Source organism: Salvelinus sp. IW2-2015, linkage group LG17 (assembly GCF_002910315.2).
Source record: "Salvelinus sp. IW2-2015 linkage group LG17, ASM291031v2, whole genome shotgun sequence".
NCBI classification, from domain to species: domain Eukaryota; kingdom Metazoa; phylum Chordata; class Actinopteri; order Salmoniformes; family Salmonidae; genus Salvelinus; species Salvelinus sp. IW2-2015.
This window is the reverse complement of record NC_036857.1, coordinates 17464177-17489465: the sequence shown is the minus strand read 5'-3', so window position 1 is coordinate 17489465 and position 25289 is coordinate 17464177. Positions and strand designations below refer to the sequence as shown.

Sequence of the window (25289 nt, the reverse complement as noted above, 5' to 3'; positions counted from 1 at the left end):
ACTCAAGGCACACTTAACCAGCATGGATACCACAGCATTGTGCAGCGATACGCCATACCATCTGGTTTGCTCTTAGTGGGACTATCATTTGTTGGGTGGCTACTTTGAAGAATCTCAAATATAAAATATATTTTGATTTGTTTAACACTTTTTTGGTTACTACATGATTCCATATGTGTTATTTCATAGTTCTGATGTCTTCACTATTATTTTACAATGTAGAAAATAGTAAAAATAAAGAAAAATCAATGAATGAGTAGGTGTGTCCAAACTTTTGATATATGTATATATATTTATGTATATATATATACAGTTGAAGTCAGAAGTTTACATACACTTAGGTTGGAGTCATTAAAACTTTTTCAACCACTCCACAAATTTCTTGTTAACAAACTAGAGTTTTGGCAAGTCGGTTGGGACATCTACTTTGTGCATGACACATGTAATTTTTTCCAACAATTGTTAACAGACATATTATTTCACTTATAATTCACTGTTTCACAATTCCAGTGGGTCAGAAGTTTACATACACTAAGTTGACTGTGCCATTAAACAGCTTGAAAAATTCCAGAAAATGATGTCATGGCTTTAGAAGCTTCTGATAGGCTAATTTCCAAAATTTGAGTCAATTGGAGGTGTACCTTTGGATGTATTTCAAAGCCTACCTTCAAACTCAGTGCCTCTTTGCTTGACATCATGGGAAAATCAAAAGAAATCATCCAAGACCTCCACATGTCTGGTTCATCCTTGGAGCAATTTCCAAACACCTGAAGGTACCATGTTCATCTGTACAAACAATAGCACGCAAGTATAAACACCATGCGACCACGCAGCCGTCATACCGCTCAGAAAGGAGACGCGTTCTGGCTCCTAGAGATTGGACTTTGGTGCGAAAAGTGCAAATCAATCCCAGAACAACAGCAAAGGACCTTGTGAAGATGCTGGAGGAAACAGGTACAAACGTATCTATATCTACAGTAAAACGAGTCCTATATCAAAATAACCTGAAAGGCTGCTCAGCAATGAAGAAGCCACTGCTCCAAAACCACCATATAAAAGCCAGACTACGGTTTGCAACTGCACATGGGGACAAAGATCGCACTTTTTGAAGAAATGTCCTTTGGTCTGATGAAACAAAAATAGAACCGTTTGGCCATAATGACCATCGTTATGTTTGGAGGAAAAAGGGGGAGGCTTGCAAGCCGAAGAACACCATCCCAACCGTGAAGCACGGGGGTGGCAGCATCATGTTGTGGGGGTGCATTGCTGCAAGGGGGTGTGGGGGTGCATTGGTGCACTTCACAAAATAGATGGCATCATGAGGCGGGGAAATTATGTGGATATATTGAAGCAACATCTCAAGACATCAGTCAGGAAGTTAAAGCTTGGTTGCAAATGGGTCTTCCAAATGTACAATGACCTCAAGCATACTTCCAAAGTTGTGGCACAATGGCCACTCCAACCCATTGATTTTGTTGTCCTTAGGCCATCACAAAGCCCTGACCTCAAACCTATAGAAAGTTTGTGGGCAGAAATGAAAAAGCGTGTGCGAGCAAGGAGGCCTTCAAACCTGACTCAGTTACACCAGTTCTGTGAGGAGGAATGGGCCAAAATTCACCCAACTTATTGTGGGAAGCTTGTGGAAGGCTACCCGCAACCTTTGACCCAAGTTAAACAATGTAAAGGCAACGCTACCAAATACTAATTGAGTGTATGTAAACGTCTGACCCACTGGGAATGTGATGAAAGAAATACAAGTTAAAATAAATCATTCTCTCTACTATTATTCTGACATTTCCCATTCTTAAAATAAAATGGTGATCCTAACTGACCTAAGACAGGGAATAATTACTAGGATTAAATGTCAGGAATTGTGAAAATCTGAGTTTAAATGTATTTAGCTAAGGTGTATGTAAACTTCCGACTTCAACTATATACACTGCTCAAAAAAATTTTTAGGGAACACTTAAACAACACAATGTAACTCCAAGTCAATCACACTTCTGTGAAATCAAACTGTCCACTTAGGAAGCAACACTGATTGACAATAAATTTCACATGCTGTTGTGCAAATGGAATAGACAACAGGTGGAAATTATAGCAATTAGCAAGACACCCCCAATAAAGGAGTGGTTCTGCAGGTGGTGACCACAGACCACTTCTCAGTTCCTATGCTTCCTGGCTGATGTTTTGGTCACTTTTGAGCACATGTGACAGACGTGACAGAGTCTGGAGACGCCGTGGAGAACGTTCTGCTGCCTGCAACATCCTCCAGTATGACCGGTTTGGCGGTGGGTCAGTCATGGTGTGGGGTGGCATTTCTTTGGGGCCGCACAGCCCTCCATGTGCTCGCCAGAGGTAGCCTGACTGCCATTAGGTACCGAGATTAGATCCTCAGACCCCTTGTGAGACCATATGCTGGTGCGGTTGGCCCTGGGTTCCTCCTAATGCAAGACAATGCTAGACCTCATGTGGCTGGAGTGTGTCAGCAGTTCCTGCAAGAGGAAGGCATTGATGCTATGGACTGGCCGCCCGTTCCCCAGACCTGAATCCAATTGAGCACATCTGGGACATCATGTCTCGCTCCATCCACCAACACCACGTTGCACCACAGACTGTCCAGGAGTTGGCGGATGCTTTAGTCCAGGTCTGGGAGGAGATCCCTCAGGAGACCATCCGCCACCTCATCAGGAGCATGCCCAGGCGTTGTAGGGAGGTCATACAGGCACGTGGAGGCCACACACACTACTGAGCCTCATTTTGACTTGTTTTAAGGACATTAACATCAAAGTTGGATAAGCCTGTAGTGTGGTTTTCCACTTTAATTTTGAGTGTGACTCCAAATCCAGACCTCCATGGGTTGATAAATTTGATTTCCATTGATAATTTTGTGTGATTTTGTTGTCAGCACATTCAACTATGTAAAGAAAAAATTATTTAATAAGAATATTTCATTCATTCAGATCTAGGATGTGTTATTTTAGTGTTCCCTTTATTTTTTTGAGCAGTGTATATTATATATATATATATATATATATATATATATATACACTACCGTTCAAAAGTTTGGGGTCAAGAAAAGAAAAGCAAAATTTTTGTCCATTAAAATTACATCAAATTGATCAGAAATACAGTGTAGACATTGTTATGTTGTAAATGACTATTGTAGCTGGAAACTGCTGATTTGTTATGGAATATCTACATAGGCGTACAGAGGCCCATTATCAGCAACCATCACTCCTGTGTTCCAGTGGCACGTTGTGTTTAGCTAATCCAAGTGTATCTTTTAAAAGGCTAATTGATCATTAGAAAACCCTTTTGCAATTATGTTAGCACAGCTGAAAACTGTTGTTCTGATTAAAGAAGCAATAAACTGGCCTTCTTTAGACTAGTTGAGTATCTGGAGCATCAGTCATTTGTGTTGTTCGATTACAGGCTCAAAACGGCCAGAAACAAAAACCTTTCTTCTGAATGTCTATTCTTGTTCTGAGAAATGATGGCTATTCCATGCAAGAAATTGTCAAGAAACTGAAGATCTCGTACAACGCTGTGTACTGCTCCCTTCAGAGAACAACCTAAACTGGCTCTAACTAGAATAGAAAGAGGAGTGGGAGGCCCCGGTGCACAACTGAGCAAGAGGACAAGTACATTAGAGTGTCTAGTTTGAGAAACAGACACCTCCCAAGTCCTCATCTGGCAGCTTCATTAAATAGTACCTGCAAAACACCAGTCTCAATGTAAACAGTGAAGAGGCGACTCCGGGATGCTGGCCTTCTAGGCAGAGTTCCGATGTCCATCTTAATCTTTTATTTTTATTGGCCAGTCTGAGATATGGCTTTTTCTTTGCAACTCTGCCTAGAAGGCCAGCATCCCGGATGTAGCAACTACAGATTGCCCCTTTAAATCTATCAAAGCGTGCAAGTTTGGGCATGTGTCCATTAGGACTATGGATTTTTATGCAGCTGTTGCAAGAGCACTTTTTCACTGGCTGTCCACTGGTTTCAAAAACGAATGATAGGCAGCTTAAACTTCTTGAATTCAACCATTATTGGATTCAAATACACATTTAGATTTGTGAAAAGCCATTCACAACAACCACAGTCCGTACGGTGCAAATAGCTGAATGAGAGAGCAGCAGCGTGATTCACATCAATGCTATGTAGACACCAATAACAAGTGAGATCTGTAACGCCGTAGACTTCACCACTGCTGTCCTCCTTACCTCCAAGCGTTTATTCAAGGTGGATAATCTGTGGATGCCGACAGCAGTCGCAGCATTGAATGACATAGCTTGTACTGTAGCCTACAAAATTATATTCTATTTCGATTTATTGCCTACCTCCTCATGCCTTTTGCACACATTGTATATAGATTCTCTTTTTTCTACCATGTTATTGACTTGTTTATTGTTTACTCCATGTGTAACTCTGTGTTGTTGTCTGTTCACACTGCTATGCTTTATCTTGGCCAGGTCGCAGTTGCAAATGAGAACTTGTTCTCAACTAGCCTACCTGGTTAAATAAAGGTGAAAAAAAAAAATGAAAAAAGAAAATCCTGCTCTTTTCCCTCGATCCATCAAACACATTTGGTGTGTCATCATAGTGGTCTCTGACTTGTGGTCAGACTTGCTCAGGTGGAACAAACTTAAACTTGCGCCTTTTTCAATGCTGATTTGAATGTTATTGAGAAAACAGAGAAGTGTCAAAGATTTTTTTTTGCAAACATCCTTTCTGAATTTGAAAGTAATCCTCGAAATAATCATCTAGTTTCTCTAAAGTATCTGTAATCTGATTACAATATTTTTGCTGGTGATGTAACGGATTACTGTTACAATTTTTTTGTAATCCCTCTTTATAGATGACCATTGGTTTATATAATACCTTATAACAGCCTAACTACATTCCTTCATGTTTTGGCTGTAGCCAATGGCTACATTAAGGAACTGGCAGTCTCACTCTCRCCCTCGCTCTCTGTTTTCTTCTATTGAATTCATTATACAAGCTTCTGTGTTTGTCAAAGAACGATGCTGGGACTAGTTTATGTGGATGCGGATAGAGTTCCAGCGTTGTGATTTGTTTGACGGTGCCACACGCGTATCTTTCTGCCAAGAAGTGACAGGTTTTTTTGGCGAATGAAATAAGCGGGACTTTCCAGCCTTCATTGCAGTGTCTATGAAATGTAATCTGCCACCAGAGTCACTTGTTACTACAATTTATAAACTCACTCGCTGGGCTGAAGAGGTTGATATTCAGAAGTTAATAAAACAATTACAATACACTGACAGTCCCCAAATTGACATTTATTGTAATACTTGATGATGTTTAGTAAAAAGCACAGTATAAATGTCTAGTAGATGGCTATTGGCTTACCTACCGTATGTTGTAAAAGCCAATCTAATGACTTGTTAGGCTATATTGCAAGTAGCCTACTGTCTACAGCGCATTGAAAAGTATTCAGGCCCCTTTCCACATTTTGTTACGTTACAGCCTTATTCAAAAATTGAATAAATTGTTTTTTCCCCCTCATCAATCTACACCCAATACCCCATAATGACAAAGCAAAAATAGGTTTATAKATTTTTGCAAATGTATTGCAAATAACATTTACACAAGTATTCAGACCCTTTATTCAGTACTTTGTTGAAGCAATTCTGGCAGCGATCTTGAGRCTTCTTGGGTATGACGCAACAACCCTGGCACACCTGTATTTGGAGAGTTTCTCCCATTCTTCTCTGCAGATCCTCTTAAACTCTATCAGGCTGGATTGGGAGTGTCACTGCACAGCTATTTTCAGGTCTCTCCAGAGATGTTCGATCAGGTTCAAGTCCGGGCTCTGGCTGGGCCACTCAAAGACATTCAGAAACTTGTCCCGAAGCCACTCCGCGTTGTCTTGGCTGTGTGCTTAGGGTCGTTGTCCTGTTGGAAGGTGAACCTTCGCCCCAGTCTGAGCTCCTGAYCGCTCTGGAGTAGGCTTTCATCAAGGATCTCTCTCTACCTTGATCTGTTCATCTTTCCCTGGTCCTGACTAGTCTCCCAGTCTCTGCCACTGAAAAACATCCCTACAGTATGATGCRGCCACCACCATGCTTCACCATAGGGATGGTGCCAGGTTTCCTCCAGACATGACACTTGGCATTCAGGCCAAAGAGTTCAATCTTGGTTTCATCAGACCAGAGAATCTTGTTTCTCATGATCTGAGAGTCCCTAAGGTGCCTTTTGGCAAACTCCAAGTGGGCTGTCGTGTGCCTTTTACTGAGAAGTGGCTTCCATCTGGCCATTCTACCATAAAGGTCTGATTGGTGGAGTGCAGCAGAGATGGTTGTCCTTCTGGAAGGTTCTCCCATCTCCACAGAGGAACTCTGGAGCTCTGTTAGAGTGATCATCGGGTTCTTGGTCACGTCCCTGACCAAGGCTCTTCTCCCCCGATTGCTCGGGCAGCTATCTCTAGAAAGAGTCTTGGTGGTTCCAAACTTCTTCCATTAAAGAATGATGGAGGTCCCTGTGTTCTTGGGGACCCTCAATGCTGCAGACATTTTTTATACCCTTCCCCAGATCTGTGCCTGAGCTCAATTTCGAGTCTCATAGCAAAGGGTCTGAACACTTATGTAAATAAGGTATTTKTTTTTTCTGTTTCTGTTTTTAATAAATTAGCACAAATTCTACAAACCTGTTTTTGATTTGTCATTATGGGGTATCGTGTGTAGATTGATGAGGAACAATTTTTTAGAAGAAGGCTGTAACGTAACAAAATGTGATAAAAGTCAAGGGGTCTGAATACTTTCCGAATGCAATGTATATATATCACTGTATATACAGTGATGCACATATATTTATTTATTTTTGTTAATTTCAACCATATAATATGGTCTTTGTAGTGACTGGGTGTATTGGTACACCATCCAAAGGGTAATTAATAACTGCACCATGCTCAAAGGGATATTCAATGTCTGCTTGTTTCGATAGGGGTCCTTCTTTGCGATCCTCCCTGGTTTTTGTTGTTAAATCTATGTTTATAATTCATTGCTCAACTGATTGACCTTACAGATAAGTGTATATGTGGGGTACAGAGATGTGTGGGGTATAGAAATCATGTTAAACACTATTATTGCACACAGAGTGAGTCATTTTTACTCTTGAACTTATTTAGACGTGCCATAACAAAATCGTTGAATACTTCTTGATTCAAGAAATGTCAGCTTTTCGTTTTGTATTAATTTGTAAACATTTCTAAAAATCATAGTTCCACCTTGACATTATGGGATATTGTGTGTAGATCAGTGACACAAAATCTAAATGTATTCCATTTAAAATTCAGGCTGTAACACAACAAAATGTGAAACATTAAAGAGGTGTGAATACTTTCTAAAGGCACTATATCTGTCCCAGGCAACAGCTCTTCATGCCATAATGTTGCTTCTCGCAGTTAGAAATAGGGTTGTTCCACGAAATTATATTGATATTTTAATTAGAAATTGTGCACTAGTTATTTTGTTACATTGACAAGGTAATTTCTGAATATTATAATTTTTATTCATGTGATTAGTGATTAATTTACGTCTGTCGATCATTTTAAGGTCAACCCTGTTACGGGAACTGAACTCTCATTTTATTATGGTGAAACTATTCCTTTTGAAAAAAAAAAAWTCTTCAAAAGAAACATTYAACATCTTATAGTGAAATMATAGTGTAAAAGCAGGTGAGGTTGTTCAACACTCTTAGAAAGAGAGGTTCCAAAACGGTTCTTCAACTGTCCTCATAGGAGAACCCTTTTTGGTTTCAGGTAGAACCCTTCTCACAGAGGGTTGTYCATGTACATTGAACTCAAAAGGGTTTTACCTGGAACCAAAAGGGTTCTACTTTGAACCAAAAAATTGTTCTTCAAATGGTTGTCTTTTGGGGACAAATGAAGAACCTTTTTAGAGTTTAGATATCAATTTTTCTCGAAGAGTGTACTCTTTTTGGCCATTTTCTGGTATTTTGTGGTGGAAATTTGAGKATAACAAGTCGCGAAGCTTGCATTCAATTGCCACCGCCTGTTGCACACAACAAGCTTCCATTTCCCCTGTCACAAGGAGATTTATGGCTGATTTAAGTTGAAATCGTCAACCCTCGCACTTTCTTTAGTCATTATTTTATTTAAACCTCTTGAAACAGAATGCTAGAATTTGTTTTTTTACCAAGTTACACATCTCAAAAGGCACCGAATTGGTGGATCGACCCAAAAACGTCCTACTCTCCTACTGTCTTTCTGACTATTCTAGCCTTGGCAAGCCAAATCCAACTCCACTCCTTCAAGTAGGACTATTATTCACTTAACAGTGAAATGCTTAGCAGGATAGGAATACAAATGAAAGAGTTTTAAAATAGCATGATCGTAAACAGAGGAAAGAAGTTTTACCTGATGTGTCTCCATATGGCTTTGGTGGTTTGACAGTCTCCCCTAGACTGACGCTGGCCTTGGTGGTGCTCAGCCTTCTGGGGTGAGGGGTGGTCACCACTGCGAACGTCCTCTGGGGGCTCTTGGTGGTGGTGGTGGTGGTGGTGGTGGTGGTGGTGGTGGCCATGGCAGTGGTCAAGGCCTTGGTGGACAGCGTGGAGTTGGCCGCCGTTTTCCCCTCACCATCGTCAAAGTTGTCCTCCGTCCCTGTGGGTCCCCAGTCGATATATCCGGCCACCGTCGTGGTCCTGCCGTCCTGAGATTTGTCATCGCTGTCCCATTTCAGCTGCCTCCTCGCCCTCAGTAACAACCTCACCACGTCTGTTTTGTGCCCCATGGGAAGATCTAGCACCGCTGCCAAATCCCCCACCTCGGTGGATGTGTATTTCAACCGGCACTCCTTACATGGCTGTCCTTTATGTGCCAGTCTCCTGTGCTTTTGACCCCTGAACTTTGGCCCTGGCCCTCCCATATTGTCTGGCGGTGGGACGGGGTTGAGGAGCCGACGCGCCAGCGGCCTCACTGTCCTCCAATAGAGCATGTTGGGAGTATCCCAGAGGGGCGCCGAGCGGGGCCGGGGACGAGGCACAGGTTTGTGGATGAGCTTGATTCCTAGGCCCTGACTGAGGGGGCTACACAGGGAAAAATCCAGGGTGAGGTGGGTCATGGCCAAGAGGATCCACACCCGAAGCCCTACACAGCTCCCCGGCCGTAAAGCCGACATCTGACTGGGGAAAAAAGGACAGAGGACATTTTAGATTTGGCATTGGTTCACATTTAAAACCAAAAGGGATAGTAGTAGTTTTGTAGATGAAGGGTTGGTTTCCCAGACATGGATTAAGCCTAGTCCTGGACTAAAAAGCACTTTCAATGGATTGAACATGTTTTTTAGTTCAGGACTAGACTTAATCTACATTTGAAAACCATCCAAAAGTGCTTTTTAACTGTGAGATTGACACCACTGAAGTTATGTTGATGGAAGTCTAATTACCTAGACGATGAAACTGTTCTAAAATGTATGTTGATGTAACATTGTGTAGGTCTGCATCTGTATTCCGCACTGACCTGCTTCTCAGGCAACTACTGCTCTCTGAGTAAGTAAACTCTGGCAAATTGAACTCCGATAATAATTTGTTTAGCGGAGCACCTGACATTACAAAGGTCAAACACAAAATAAATGGTGTAATTCATTTTCAAAGAGTACGGCTTTAACCTCTATTGCTTTGTCCTGTCAAACGCAGCAAGGATTTATCCTTGATTTTAGAGGTTTACTTTTTCAATCCCACCATGATTAACTGTCGAAGGACAAGGTCAGCCCTATTTTAGCTGATCATAATATTCAGAATAATCATGTCGTATAGAATGTCATCTAGATTCCCAAAGGGCAATTTGATTATGCTGCGAGAGCACTGAAAGATGTCATAATATAAAGTCAGAGTTAGACATGGCTTGATGTGAATATGATATTGAATATGAAAACGTAAAGCATACACAGCGAGGCGACTTTGTGCTCATAAAATATCAACAGACTTCAAATCTCTTCCTAATATGGGTATGTCTCAAGGGAGGGCATGGTGGTAGTATTGGCAGATTTTAACATTTTGTTTTTGTTGTTATTGATATCTGTAAACAGGACACCGCCCCACTACTACCTTTAACATTAACATTAATACATTTTGTATCACTTTAGTCATCATCGTCATTAAAACTGCATTCATACTAGTATTGTCTCAACATAATGAGTCATTTAAAACCTTTACATTTTAACACCTGTGAAATTGTACCCTGTTTACAAACCTTATTTCACGATCCTGACTAAAACATAAAGAAGAATTGGTCTGCTGAGTGCAACCTTCTATGGCCACCATGTGACAAAGCAAAACTTGATTCCAGAAGGAACAACCTCATCATGAGGTATCTCTAATCGTTATTGTCCTTGGTCAATTTATGTCAGCACCAAGGCGTTGCTGAACAGGCGTTCAGGCGTTGTTGAACAAAGCAGGTATTGTAGTGAATAGGTACACTGTCGTAAGGGGACATTACATTTTCAAGACAATCAACAACTTACCAGCTCATTTTGAATCATGACTTCAAAAAATGTTTCAGTACTTTAGTGCTTTCAGTGCTTTAACCTTTCCATCTTTCCATGGACCACCTTTTTAAGGAGCAAATGAACAGTTGAAGTGCACAACTAAACCAGGACTACTGTAAACAAAGTTACGTTAAAAGAAGCAGCTGAATCATGAGACTGTAAACATAGTGAAAGTAGAATGAGACTCTGCACACTAACCAGCAGTTGTTTTCCATGCAAGTTGGAGAATCACAGTCATCATCAAACATCAAAAAAGCAAAAATGCACAGTGGAGGAAAATGAACTGTAATACATTGTGCGAGGTCCTTTTGAAGTTCTGAGAGCATACATCAAGTTTCTCATCGGAAGTCCCATATGGCGGCGCACAATTGGCCCAGCATCGTCCGGGTTAGGGGAGAGTTTGGCCGTCATTGTAAATAAGAATTTGTTCTTAACTGACTTGCCTAGTTAAATAAAGGTTAAATAAAAAATGTATGGTAATGTCTGGTGACTTGGATTGGTCCTGCTCTCAAACCAAACTGTGTTAACTTCCTAAAAAGTACACTTGAAGTGAATCCATTCTCACCTAAGACTATTGACTGAGGGCTCTGGAATGAATATAATCTCCAATAAGGGAAGCAGTTGTTTCCCGTCCTGATTAATATCGATTCTAGCAGGGGATGGGAATGTTTAARGACCACCTTGGTTCAGCATGTACCCCACTGCTCTACTGGGTTCCAACACAGCCACAGGGAAGAGTGTTCTGTTACAGCCCTATCTGAGTGTGAGTTATTATGAGTATTAAAGGGAAAGGTTTGTTGTAAAGATGTAGGATCTTAATTTGCAGGAATGCAGGACATTTAGAACATGTTGTGTATTTGAGGTTAAAAAATGATTTTGAAGTTTGTAATTTCCACTTTGACATTTTTGACAGATTTTCCCTTATGAAAAATTCATCAAACCAACAAAACCTACCCTACAAAAATGTCCATTAATTATACTCCACATAATAATTCAAATTTTGTGATGCTGCAGGATTCTTTTCCTGAGCAAACTGGCTCAGATTAAGATCTTACATCTGTAGGTCTAATGGTTGCCATATCTAGCCACATCCCCTGGCACAGTCGGTCATATTGATCACCTACTGTGCCGTAATCAGGAATGTGCTGCTCTGTGAAAGCAGTAAGGTCATTGTATTTGGGGATTGTAAACAGGATGACATATGAAGCTTGATAGATACCTCTGCATCATGAGCATTCGCATCTGATTCGCCGCCATCAAGGAAAGGGAGCATGGCTATTGGCAGAAAGAACTCTGTGGGCTTAAATTACCATTTCCCAGGATTTGAATTTGTTTTATATTACAGTAATCTAAATATATATTCTATAGGTGATGATGTTGGAGATAGCGAAAGCCATCACAGGAGAGGATAGCCCTCTAGCTTATAAGTATCATGATCAGCTGACATTGACATTCAGCTTGACACTTGTGACCAGCTTTCTCTATGGGAGTACAAACTCACAGCATGGGAAAGTTATTCTGCTTTGAAAGTTGATAKATTTGTTATCCCACTTAGGAAACAAGTAGGAGAAAAGGCCCTTTGAAAGATTTGTATGAGATTTTCACACTCTCAAGAGACACTTTCTTGTCTTCGTTTATGCCCATTCAGAAGGTAGCAGGTTGCCTAGAGAGGGCTTAAGAGGGTTGGGCCAGTAAACGGAAGTCGCTGGTCCGAATCCGGAGCCGCCAAGTTAGAAAAATCTGCCGTTCTGCTTTTGAGCAAGGCAGTTAACCCCCAACAACTGCTGACGTGGATGTCGACTAAGGCAGCCCCCCACCTCTCTGATTCAGAGGGGTCGGGTTGAATGCGAAAGACACATTTTGGTTGAATGCATTCAGTTGTAACTGACTAGGTACCCCCCACCCCATCCCCCTTCCTTAAATCTAGATGTGCCGAAAGAGTCATTTTAACGCAAAATGAATTTACATTTTTAATTACTCTGCCATTTTTAAAATCATATCCCCCGTCCTTGACTTTTCCTAAATATGTCTATATAACACACTGTTGTTGTTAGAATCTTAATATTATAAACATAAATTGTGTTATAAGCCGTTATAAGAGAACATAGACCGCCAGTCATCGAAACTACACCTAAACTATGTTGAAACTAATTTCACACACATAATAATATAGTTATCTTAAAGACAAGATTAAATTGACAATAGTCTGATGGGTGACAATATTATAAATTGTTAAATTTTATAAYAATAATCTGAACAGCGCAGCTTGGAATTGACACAGAGGCAGGGAAACAGAGTGCCAAAAAATGACATTTTCAAGTCCTCCTACAGAGTCACAAGCAGGTAAGACGTTTTGATGTCTATATAGTTTCAGAAAGAGCAGATTCGGCAGTTTCCAAATCACCTATCCTTGCCAAACAACTCTTAAAAATGCTGTGATTCCATGCGCTCCCCACGTGCACTCGGAACACTCAAAGCACAGTAGTCTATGTGACTAGTTTCAGGAAACTAGGCGTATGTAGCACGTCACTACTTTACAGGAGATGCATTTGAACGTAAACATACATTTTCGATAAAAATTCGTTTTTTGGCAGAAATACCTTCTGGAGCATGTGAACTTCCATGTGCCTGAATAATAAGCGTGAATGCCATCTGTAAARATGAATAAAATTGTTAAATTACGAGCCTAGTTGGTTTAGCCAAGGAAAAAGACAGGAAAGAAGTTTTGAAATCAGTGGAATGCCAGGTGGAAGCAGAGTATGATAGCTAAGGAGATGCCGAGAATTCTGCTGTTTGATTGCAAATAAGCGGATGGAGTCGAAAAGAGAACCCACAGAAGGCTGTTGTATAAATCAAATCAAATCAAAAAGTATTTGTCACATCCGCCGAATACAACAGATGTAGTGAAATGCTTACAAGCCCTTAACCAACAATGAGGTTTTTAGAAAGATACGTTTTAAAGTATTTGCCAAAATGAACTGAAGTAAAAAATAAATACATTAAAAATCTAAATAAATTAAAGAGCAACAATAAAATAACAGTAGCGAGGCTACAGTTCAAGTCGGAAGTTTACATACACTTAGGTTGGAGTAGTTGAAACTCGTTTTTCAACCACTACACAAATTTCTTGTTAACAAACTATAGTTTTGGCAAGTCGGATACAACATTTACTTTGTGCATGACACAAGTAATTTTTCCAACAATTGTTTACAGACAGATTATTTCACTTATAATTCACTGTATCACAATTCCAGATGGTCAGAAGTTTACATACACTAAGTTGACTGTGTCTTTAAACAGCTTGGAAAATTCCAGAAAATGATGTCATGGTTTAGAAGTTTCTGATAGGCTAATTTACATCATTTGAGTCAATTGGAGGTGTACCTGTGGATGTATTTCAAGGCCTGACTTCAAACTCAGTGCCTCTGCTTGACATCATGTGAAAATCATAAGAAAACAGCCAAGACCTCAGAAAAAAAATTGTAGACCTCCACAAGTCTGGTTCATCCTTGGGAGCAATTTCCAAACACCTGAAGGTACCACGTTCATCTGTACAAACAATAGCACTCAAGTATAAACACCATGGGACCACGCAGCTCAGGAAGGAGACGCATTCTGTCTCCTAGAGATGACCGTACTTTGGTGCGAAAAGTGCCAATCAATCCAAGAACAACAGCAAAGGACCTTGTGATGACACTGGAGGAAACAGATGCAAAAGTATCTACATCCACAGTAAAACGAGTCCTATATCGACAACCTGAAAGGCTGCTCAGCAAGGAAGAAGCCACTGCTCCTAAACCGCCATAAAAATGCCAGACTACAGTTTGCAACTGCACATGGGGACAAAGATCGCACTTTTTGGAGAAATGTCCTCTGGTCTGATGAAACAAAAATATAACTGTTTGGCCATAATGACCATCGTTATGTTTGGAGGAAAATGCGGGATGCTTGCAAGCCGAAGAACACCATCCCAACCGTGAAGCACGGGGGTGGCAGCATCATGTTGTGGGGGTGTTTTGCTGCAGGAGGGACTGGTGCACTTCACAAAATAGATGGCATCATGAGATGGGAAAAGTATGTGGATATACTGAAGCAACATCTCAAGACATCAGTCAGGAAGTTAAAGCTTGGTCGCAAATGGGTCTTCCAAATGGAAAATGACCTCAAGCATACTCCCAAAGTTGTGGCAAAATGGCTTAAGGACAACAAAGTCAAGGTATTGGGGTGGCCATCACAAAGCCCTGACCTTAATCCCATAGAAAATTTGTGGGCAGAACTGAAAAAGCATGTGCGAGCAAGGAGGCCTACAAACCTGACTCAGTTACACCAGCTCTGTCAGGAGAAATGGGCCAAAATTCACTCAACTTATTGTGGGAAGCTTGTGCAAGGCTACCCAAAACGTTTGACCAAAGTTAAACAATTTGAAGGCAATGCTACCAAATACTAATTGAGTGTTTGTAAACTTCTGACACACTGGGAATGTGATGAAAGAAATAAAAGCTGAAATAAATAATTCTCTCTACTATTATTCTGACATTTCACATTCTTAAAATAAAGTGGTGATCATAACTGACCTAAGTCAGGGAATTTTTACTAGGATTAAATGTCAGGAATTGTGAAAAACTGAGTTTAAATGCATTTGGCTAAGGTAAACTTCCGACATCAACTGTATATATATGGGGTACAGGTARAGAGTCACTGTGCCGGGGCACAGGTTAGTCAAGGTAATTGAGGTAATATGTACATGTAGTTAGAGGTAAAGTGACTATGCATAGATAATAAACAGATAGTAGCAGCAGCGTAAAAACGGGCATGGGGNCAATGCAAATAGCCCGGTGTAGCCATTTGATGAGCTGTTCAGGAGTCTTATGGCTTAGGGGAAGAAGCTGTTAGGAAACCTTTTGGACCTAGACTTGGCGCTCCGGTACCACTTTCTGTGCAGTAGCAGAGAGAAAGGTCTATGACTAGGTTGGCTGGAGTCTTTGGCAATTTTTAAGGCTTTCCTCTGTCACCGCCTGGTATAGAGGTCCTGGATGACAGTAAGCTTGGCCCCAGAGATGTGCCGTACGCACTACCCTCTGTAGTGCCTGGCGGTTGGAGGCCGAGCAGTTGCCATACCAGGCGGTGATGCAACCAGTCAGGATGCTCTCGGTGGTGCAGCTGTATGACTTTTTGAGGATCTGAGGACCCATCTTTTCAGTCTCCTGATGGGGAATAGGCATTGTCGTCCCTCTTCACGACTGTCTTGGTGTGTTTGGACCATGATAGTTTGTTGGTGATGTGGACACCAAGGAACTTGAAGCTCTCATCCTGCTACACTACAGCCCCGTTGATGAGAATGGGGGTGTGCTCAGTCCTCCTTTTTCTGTAGTTCACAATCATCTCCTTTGTCTTGATCACGTTGTGGTAGAGGTTGTATATCCTAGCACCACACGGCCAGGTCTCTGGCCTCCTCCCTATAGGCTGTCTCATTGTTGTCGTTGATCAGACCTACTACTCTTGTGTCGTTGGCAAACTTAATGATGGTGTTGGAGTCGTGCTTGGCCATGCAGTCATGGGTGAACAGGGAGTACAGGGGGGGACTGAGCACGCACCCCTGAGGGGCCACTGTGGTGAGTATCAGCGCGGCAGATGTGCTGTTACCTACCCTTACCACCTGGGGGCGGCCCGTCAGGAAGTCCAGGATCCAATTGCAGAGGGAGTTGTTAAGTCCCAATGTCCTTAGCTTAGTGATGAGCTTTGAGGGTACTATGGTGTTGAACGCTGAGCTGTAGTCAATGAAGAGCATTATCATGTAGGTGTTCCTTTTGTCCAGGTGGGAAAGGGCAGTGTGGAGATTGCATCATCTGTGGATCTGTTGGGGAGTTATGAAAATTGGAGTCTGTCTCCAGATTAAATCTTCAAGCTAATGGCAACTATGGCATCCTTGACAGAGAGGGAGAAGTGTTCATCCATGTATACAGGTAAGGGTCTAGCTAGCAACATTTTCAGATATTATACATTTCAAATTTTGTCAGAAAGTTGTTTTCATTGCAAGTTAAAGTGTACTGTTAGCTASCTATCTAATGTTAGCTGGCTAGCTCACTAGCTAACGTTATGTGCATGATCTGTGTAGTGACATTATTAATTTCTCAGAAAGCCATTTGCATTGCTAGTTATAGCCTAATGTTAGATAGCTGGCTAACATTGAACCTAGTTGGTTAGCTTTAGCTACCTGCAGATTCATGCATGGTGGCTAGCTATGACAATCAGTTTGTATTGCTAGTAGTATCAGTTGGGATTATTGCKGCATTCAAAACAACTGGAAACTGGGAACTCGGAAAGGTCTGACTTCCGACTTCAGTGTGTTCAAGACAACTGGGAACTCTGGGAAAAATCATTTTCAACGGTCATCCAACTCTGAATTCTCTCTTGGGAACTCGGGCTTCCTTCTAGAGCACTGTATTTCCTACCTGAAGCTCACTGACGTTAGAATTTGACCTCGTATTTTTGCAAGTTCCCAGTTGTCTTGAAAGCACCGTTACATTCATTGTTTATCCAGCTAGCTAGCTAGCTACATGTCTAAACAATGATGATTACATGACCAAGTTAGCCAGGTTTGTCTATTGAATTTCATGAACATGTTTGTGTACATGTCTAGACAATAGTGACTCATCCACTTAGTTCGATGTGYCTGGGGGGTGGTTATAGCATTTATTTTAAATGACCCATCAATTTAGACAAGTGTGTCTGGGTAAGAATCATCTAATAATTATAAAATATTTATACAATATTTATTCTGGACACTTTCTTTTTGATATCGCTACTATGCAAATAACCATTTCACTGTACCGTTTACACCTTCTGTATCCTGTACATGTTACAAATAAACTTTTATTTTATTTGATATAGAGTAATGTGAAGAACAGCATGCCCTGCACCAAAGTCAGATTAGGATGTAGAACAAGGACTAGATAAAGTGCATTTTTGCTACTACTTTCACCACTTTTAGTCTTGAAACATTTGGTTGTTTACTACACTACCTTACTCTGTTTAGCACATGGCCCCACATGTGAATCCTTAAAGAGATGGGTGGGGCTAAGGCTTAAGAGGGTGTGAACAATGCTGATGGGTGTAGACAAAGAAAAGCTCTCCAGTATATTCAAGGGCCATTTTTTTGAAGCAGAATGACTTTCCCATTGTTCCTCAACTGCAGTGTATGAATAACCATTTTCTAGCTCAGAGTCTCTACTTTTATCCAGCGTAAAAAACACAATTTCAAATTATGCTACATTGTGCCAAATTGAGCCGGTTGGTCATTTAAACTCAAAATATTTGATTATGTTCTTTTGAAATGCATTTTCTTAGACCTGCATTTAAATAATTAATAATGAATGATCTTTGCGATGGTTTTCATAGACAGAGCTATGGATGCAAGGACTAACCATCCATGATATCAACATTATAGTTTTAAACTATTTTGGGGATATATAGTGTTTGCTTACATTTACTTTGTTTACAAACATTGGAGTAAAACAAGCTTATATTTTGTGTTCGGGGGGGGTACAAAAAGTAAATGCTCATGAGGCATTTATAAGTTATATTCTTCAAGAATCAGTGGGTATATTTAAGTGTTAAGCCTTAGCCCCACCCATCTCTTTAAGAATTCACATGTAAATGCATGGCCAATTACATCATGGCTATATAAAGTGCATTCGGAAAGTATTCAGACCCCTTTCACTTTTTCCACATTTTGTTACGTTACAGCGTTATTCTAAAATTGATTAAATTGTTATTTTTCCCTCATCAATCTACACACAATACCCCATAATGACAAAGCAAAAACAGTTTTTTAGACATTTTTGGAAATGTATAACAATAAAAACTGAAATATCACTTTTACATAAGTATTCAGACCCTTTACTCAGTACTTTGTTGAAGCACCTTTGGCAGCGATTACAGCCTCAAGTCTTCTTGGGTATGACACTACAAGGTTGGCACACCTGTATTTCGGGAGTTTCTCCCATTCTTCTCTGCAGATCCTCTCAAACTCTGTCAGGTTGGATGGGGAGCGTCGCTGCACAGCTATTTTCAGGTCTCTCCAGAGATGTTCYATCGGGTTCAAGTCRGGGCTCTGGCTGGGCCACTCAAGGACATTCAGAGACCTGTCGAGAAGCCACTTCTGCGTTGTCTTGGCTGTGTGCTTAGGGTCGTTGTCCTGTTGGAAGGTGAACCCTCGCCCCAGTCTGAGCTCCTGAGCACTCTGGAGTAGGCTTTCATCAAGGATCTCTCTGTACTTTMCTCCGTTCATCTTTGCCTCAATCCTGACTAGTCTCCCTGTCCCTGCCTCTGAAAAACATTCCCACAGCATGACGCTGCCACCACCATGCTTCACCGTAGGGATGGTATTGGCCAAGTGATGAGCGGTGCATGGTTTCCTCCAGACGGGAGGCTTGGCATTCAGGCCAAAGCGTTTAATCTTGGTTTCATCAGACCAGAGAATTTTGTTTCTCCTTTAGGTGCCTTTTGGCAAACTTCAAGTGGGCTGTCATGTGCCTTTTACTGAGGAGTGGCTTCCGTCTGGCCACTCTATCATAAAGGCTTGATTGGTGGAGTGCTGCAGAGATGGTTGTCCTTCTGGAAGGTTCTCCCATCTCCACAGAGGAACTCTGGAGCTCTGTCAGAGTGACCATTGGGTTCTTGGTCACCTCCCTGACCAAGGCCTTTCTGCCCCCTTTGCTCAGTTTGGCCGGGCAGCCAGCTCTAGGAAGAGTCTTGGTGGTTTCAAATGTTTTCCATTTAAGAATGATGGTGGTGACTGTGTTCTTGGGGACCTTCAATGCTGCAGACACTTTTTGGTACACTTCCCCAGATCTGTGCCTCGACACAATCCTGTCTCAGAGGAGACAGGATTAGCAAAAATGTGTCGATTGATCAGGGAAAACAATTATTTCATCCATTTTAGCTGTAACATAACAAAATGTGGGAAAAGTGAATGGGTCTGAATACTTTCCTAATGCACTGTAGATATATTGCCTCCTAATATTGTACAATCTGTGTGTTGCTTCATTGGCCTGGGCCATTGTTTGTTTGAATTCAAGACCAGATTGATCTCAGTGTCAGAGTAGCCACTGATTTTGGTCAATTGTGTGGTATTAAAAAAAATTCAGCTGATGTTTTCTGTCGTGTAAATGACGAACTGCATGAAATTAGTTTTTAAAAGGCCAATTTTTRCCCCCAGACCCTGCTAAAAACGCCTCTGCTCAACTGTAGCGTATGCCACATGGCAAACGTTATTATGGCTTTATTATAAAGTGGCTATTTCTTCAACAGTAAAGATACCACGTATCGAATTGCATCTTGATGCACAGATTTGTTTACAGAAAATGATGGCGTGCCGGGAAGGGGGGCCTATTTTTTTTATTTATCTATGATTTCTGAATCCGGAACAGGATCCCATACAAGTTTCTAATTAAGGCGCATGAAAGTTCACATGTTCAAGAAGGCATTTCTGCAACCCCCCCAAAAATATCGAAAGGACCTACTGTGAAGTAGGAACATCAAACATCAAACGCCCCCGATCCTGTAACCAGTCACATTTAACCCAACCACCACAACTCCCACCCCCTACCACCACTCCTGCAATTACCATAATACATTCAGATGGTACTGTGGGATCATGGTAGTGGGAGTCATTATGGATGGTACAGCCTCATTGATCTTCATACCCAGTAAAACAGCAGGAAGAACAATTACTCAGAGAGAGAGCCCACATATCCACATTCATATGCACTTCTTAGTGCTGAGAGACTGGCAAAGGGCAAGTTGATTGTAAACAATATGCATTATTCAGGCTCTCTTTAGACATCCGGCAGATAGCATGCACACACAGGCTCACACACAAGCGAAGGTACACACACACACACACACAATTTTTATCAACAACAAAGATTAATCTAGTTTTCTTTCAAGCCGAAAATATTGTCTAATTTAAAGTTAATTACCGGTTAGTACTTCAAATGTGTTTTTGTATGAGGCAGGGACAATATTATTTGTGTGGGTGTAAGAGAATAAAAACACAGCGGAGATGAATGGCTCAAAGCAGCGGGTGGCCGCAGTGTGTTAGCGATTACCTGCAAGGTGGAAATGAACAGTGGTGATTCAACATGTAGAATTGTCTGGAAATTAACAGAAATTGGTGGCCGATATTCTGATCAGAGGTGATAGGAAGGCCACCCACTCGGCCGACGTACGTTGCTCTGGTGTGCTTTCCTCTCTAAAGCACTGAGGTTATCATTGAATTCTAGCCTTTTGAATTCAACAGTTTTGATTGCCAATAACATTGGCCATTTGTTTGTTTTGCATTTTGGATAAAACAACACTTGAATCTGCTGAAGGAATGTTCTCAGTTAATATTCCACATACAGAGACAGCCTTAGCCTGTCAGTGTAGAGTAAATCCACTGTAACGTTATTTTGCAGCTCTATATAAATTCCATTGTCAAGGGGGTTAGGATTAGGCCTAGACAGGCATTCTAAATTAAGCACATGAGCCTCATGCTAGATGAACGTCAATCTGCAACACATTCATAGGTTTTCATTTGAGTAAAAAATATAATTGGCATATGACTCAACTTGGATTATACTGTTAGGGTAAGTTATAAATAAGTTATAAATAATATTCTGTGACTATGTTTAAAACATGCCTGTGGACAAAAAAGCGCTTTCTCTTGAACCGACTCTTGAATATCAGGCCGTGTTAACAAACTGGCACCTTGGAGATTTCACAAACAAGATTAAAGTATATACTCTGAAAATGCATTCAACTGAAAATGTATAATAAATTATGTAGGACATGTTACGAGCAAGAATGACCCCCTTATAATGTCTTCTATCATCTAATAATGATCCATTTTGAGTCAGTTGAAATGTTAATACATAATGAAACAACATTTTATACGACTGATTGTAAGACATTATAAAGGCTCGGGCAGCAAAATACCTGCAGGCTTTATGTAAAGTGTTACCAAACTTTAAATTCCAACGTACAAGAAACTGTGATCCATAGAAAAGAAATGCATATTCTACTTAATGCCTGCACTTGAAACTTGAGTGTTCCATCAGTCAACACAAAACTATGAGTATCATAACCTTCTTTGATGTCAGTTCGCAAAAAGATTTGGGAAATAATCCTTATTCGAATGTTTGGAGGATAAAAAAAAGGATTCATTCAATGTGTTTATGGAATTACAGCTCAGAGCATACTGTGCAAAGAGGATGTGTCCTATATTATGATATTATCAACTCATTGACATAGTGAAGTAGTGAACTGGGCTGCATATTTGCTGCGATTTAAGCCTGAGCTCTCTGTGATCTATGCATTCTGAGAGAGCGCAAAGAGGGTTCAATGGTCCTCATGCTCAATGGCAGGATGACTAAGACACTTGTGACAGAGAACCAGTGACATTTGACTCCCCCTTCTTCGCTGTTTGTAGTTCAGACTGTCTCAGTCTTGGCCTTCGGGGCTTTACTCAGGAGCCACTGATGAACGCACAATGGACTACTTTAGTTTAGAGTAATCAAACGTGGCTGGCTAAAAGAGCTGGTTAACGTTTCCTGAAAGGTTGAGAGGAATACAACTGGAAGACAGGGAGAGACATACATCACTGGTGTAATCAGAGAGTAATTGAATGGATGGTTAGGTAGCAATTCCCTGTTTGGGGATGGATTTATGAGAGCTTGTGCCTGGTGTTCAGATCTCAGGTGTGTAATGAGGCCAGGCTGGACAACGTTCGGTGGTTATGAAAAAACAAAGGGCAGAGAGCAAAGCCTCACGTAGGAGGGTAGCCTCACTACCCGACTACACAGTTGAGCGTCCATGGTTACACTGGCAGCGATAGAGATTAAGAAAACCATCCAGGACAAGGCACACAGGGACACGCAGTTTCATGCAATTCCATCACAGCTGAGATGTATTAGTTTCAAGGTAAATAACGCCACGTAACTGGTTGTGCACATCACTCCAGCAACAAAGGGAAAAAACTATTTAAGCCATGCAAGATACAGACAACACAAAGGATCAAGGGCAGTTCCTTGCAATATGCACGTTACTATACACAAGGTCTGAACATAGTGCTCCCCTGTCAGTTCGCTCTCCTGTCAGTTCGCAAGTGATTGAATGTGGTCTAGAAAATAATTATGCAGTACTAAAGGTTTGTTCTTTAGAGGCATTGTATCTCCAGCATACTCTAAGTCGCCGACCCAGTGATGTAGAAAAATATGCAGTCAGCAGTCGCCTACTCAGTGACGTAGAAAAATATGCCATCTGCAGTCACCTACCCAGTGTCGTAGAAACACACAATATGCACAATATGCATAAAAACAAAATATACTATTTTATTTTTTTTAAATTCACCTTTGTTTAACCAGGTAGGCCAGTAGAGATCAAGTTTCTCATTTACAACTGCGACCTGGCCAAGATAAAGCCAAGCAGTGCGACAAAAACAACACAGAGTTACACATGGAATAAACAAACATACAGTCAATAACACAATAGAAAGTCTGTATACAGAGTGTGCAAATGAAGTAAGGAGGTAAGGCAATAAATAGGCCATAGTGGCGAAGTAATTACAATTTAGCAACTAACACTGTAGTGATAGATGTGCAGATGAGGATCTGCAAGTATAAAAACTGGTGTGCAAAAGAGCAGAAAAAAATCATAAATAAATATGGGGATGAGGTAGTTAGTTGGTTGGACGGGCTATTTACAGATGGGCTGTGTACAATTGCAGCGATCGGTAAGCTGCTCTGACAGCCGGTACTTGAAGTTAGTAAGGGAGATATAAGTCTCCAATTTCAGTGATTTTTGCAATTCGTTACAGTCATTGGCAGCAGAGAACTGGAAGGAAAGGAGGCCAAATGAGGTGTTGGCTTTGGGGATGACCAGTGAAATATACCTGCTGGGTATGGGTGGGTGTTGCTATGGTGACCAGTGAGCTGAGATAAGGCGGAGCTTTACCTAGCAAAGACTTATAGATGACCTGGAGCCAGTGGGTTTGGTGACTAATATGTAACGAGGACCAGCCAACGAGAGCATACAGGTCGCACTGGTGGGGAGTATATGGGGCTTTGGTGACAAAATGGATGGCACTGTGATAGAATGCAGCAAATTTGCTGAGTAGAGTGTTGAGGCTATTTTGTAAATGACATCGCCGAAGTCAAGGACCGGCCGGATAGTCCGTTTTACGAAGGGTATGTTTGGCAGCATGAGTGAAGGATGCTTTGTTGCAAAATAGGAAGCCGATTCAAGATTTAACTTTGGATTGGAGATGCTTGATGTGAGTCTGGAAGGAGAGATAACAATCTAGCCAGACACCTAGGTATTTATAGTTGTCCACATATTCTAAGTCAGAACCGTCCAGAGTAGTGATGCTAGGCGGGCGAGCGGGTGCGGGCACCCATCGGTTGAAGAGCATGCAGTTTTACTAGCGTTTAAGAGCAGTTGGAGGCCACGGAAGGAGAGTTGTATGGCATTGAAGCTCGTTTGGAGGTTAGTTAACACAGTGTCCAAAGAAGGGCCAGATGTATACAGAATGGTGTCGTCTGCATAGAGGTGAATCAAATAATCACCCGCAGCAAGAGCGACATCATTGATGTATACAAAGAAAAGAGTCGGCCCGAGAATTGAACCCTGTGGCACCCCCATAGAGACTGCCAGAGGTCAGACAACAGGCCCTCCGATTTGACACACTGAACTCTGTCTGAGAAGTAGTTAATGAACCAGGCGAAGCAGTCATTAGAGAAACCAAGGGTCTAGGGTGTCTCCCCCTTTGAAGAGGGGGATGACCGCGGCCGCTTTCCAATCTTTAGGAATCTCAGACGATACGAAAGAGAGGTTGAACAGACTAGTAATAGTGGTTGCGACAATGGCGGTGGATAATTTTAGGAAGAGAGGGTCCAGAGGGATCCAGATTCTGCAGCTCTTTCAGGACATCAGTTGTCTGGATCTGGGTGAAGGGGGGGGGGGGGGACAAGGGCAAATGAATGAGGAGGGAGGAGAAATAATGGAGGTGGGGGGGGGGGGGGGGGGGGGGTTTTGGGCGAGTTGCGGCAGGGGTGGCAGAGCTGTTGGGGTTGGGGTAGAAAGCGTGGCCAGCCTTAGAGAAATGATTATTGAAATGATCGATTATCGTGGATTTATCGGTGGTGACAGTGTTTCCTAGCCTCAGTGCAGTGTGCAGCTGAGAGGAGGTGCTCTTATTCTCCATGGACTTTAAAGTGTCCCAAAACTTTTGGGAGTTAGTGCTGCAGGATGCAAATTTCTGTTTGAAAAAGCTAGCCTTTGCTTTCCTAACTGACTGTGTATATTGGTTCCTGACTTCCCTGAAAAGTTGCATATCTCAGGGACTATTCGAAGCTAGTGCAGTGCGCCACAGGGTGTTTTTGTGCTGGTCAAGGGCAGTCAAGTCTGGAGTGAACCAAGGGCTATATCTGTTCTTAGTTCTACATTTTTTGAAAGGGGCATGCTTATTTAAGATGGTGAGGAAGGCACTCTTGAAGAACAACCAGGCATCCTCTATTGACGGGATGAGGTCAATATCCTTCCAGGATACCCGGGCCAGGTCGATTAGAAAGGCCTGCTCGCAGAAGTGTTTTAGGGAGCATTTGACAGTGATAAGGTGTGGTCGTTTGACCGCGGACCCATAACGGACGCAGGCAATGAGGCAGTGATCGCTGAGATACTGGTTGAAAACAGCAGAGGTGTATTTAGAGGGCAAGTTGGT

At 41.6% G+C, this 25289-nt stretch overlaps 1 protein-coding gene across 1 annotated transcript in view; it reads right to left on the bottom strand.

Annotated features, from left to right (window-relative positions):
- Positions 1 to 25289, bottom strand: part of LOC111976910 (adherens junction-associated protein 1-like) — a 110808-nt gene that overhangs the window by 43914 nt on the left and 41605 nt on the right. The window contains exon 2 of the mRNA XM_024006070.2: positions 8398 to 9164. Coding sequence (XP_023861838.1) covers positions 8398 to 9164 — 767 coding nt within the window. The remainder of the gene's footprint in view (positions 1 to 8397; positions 9165 to 25289) is intronic.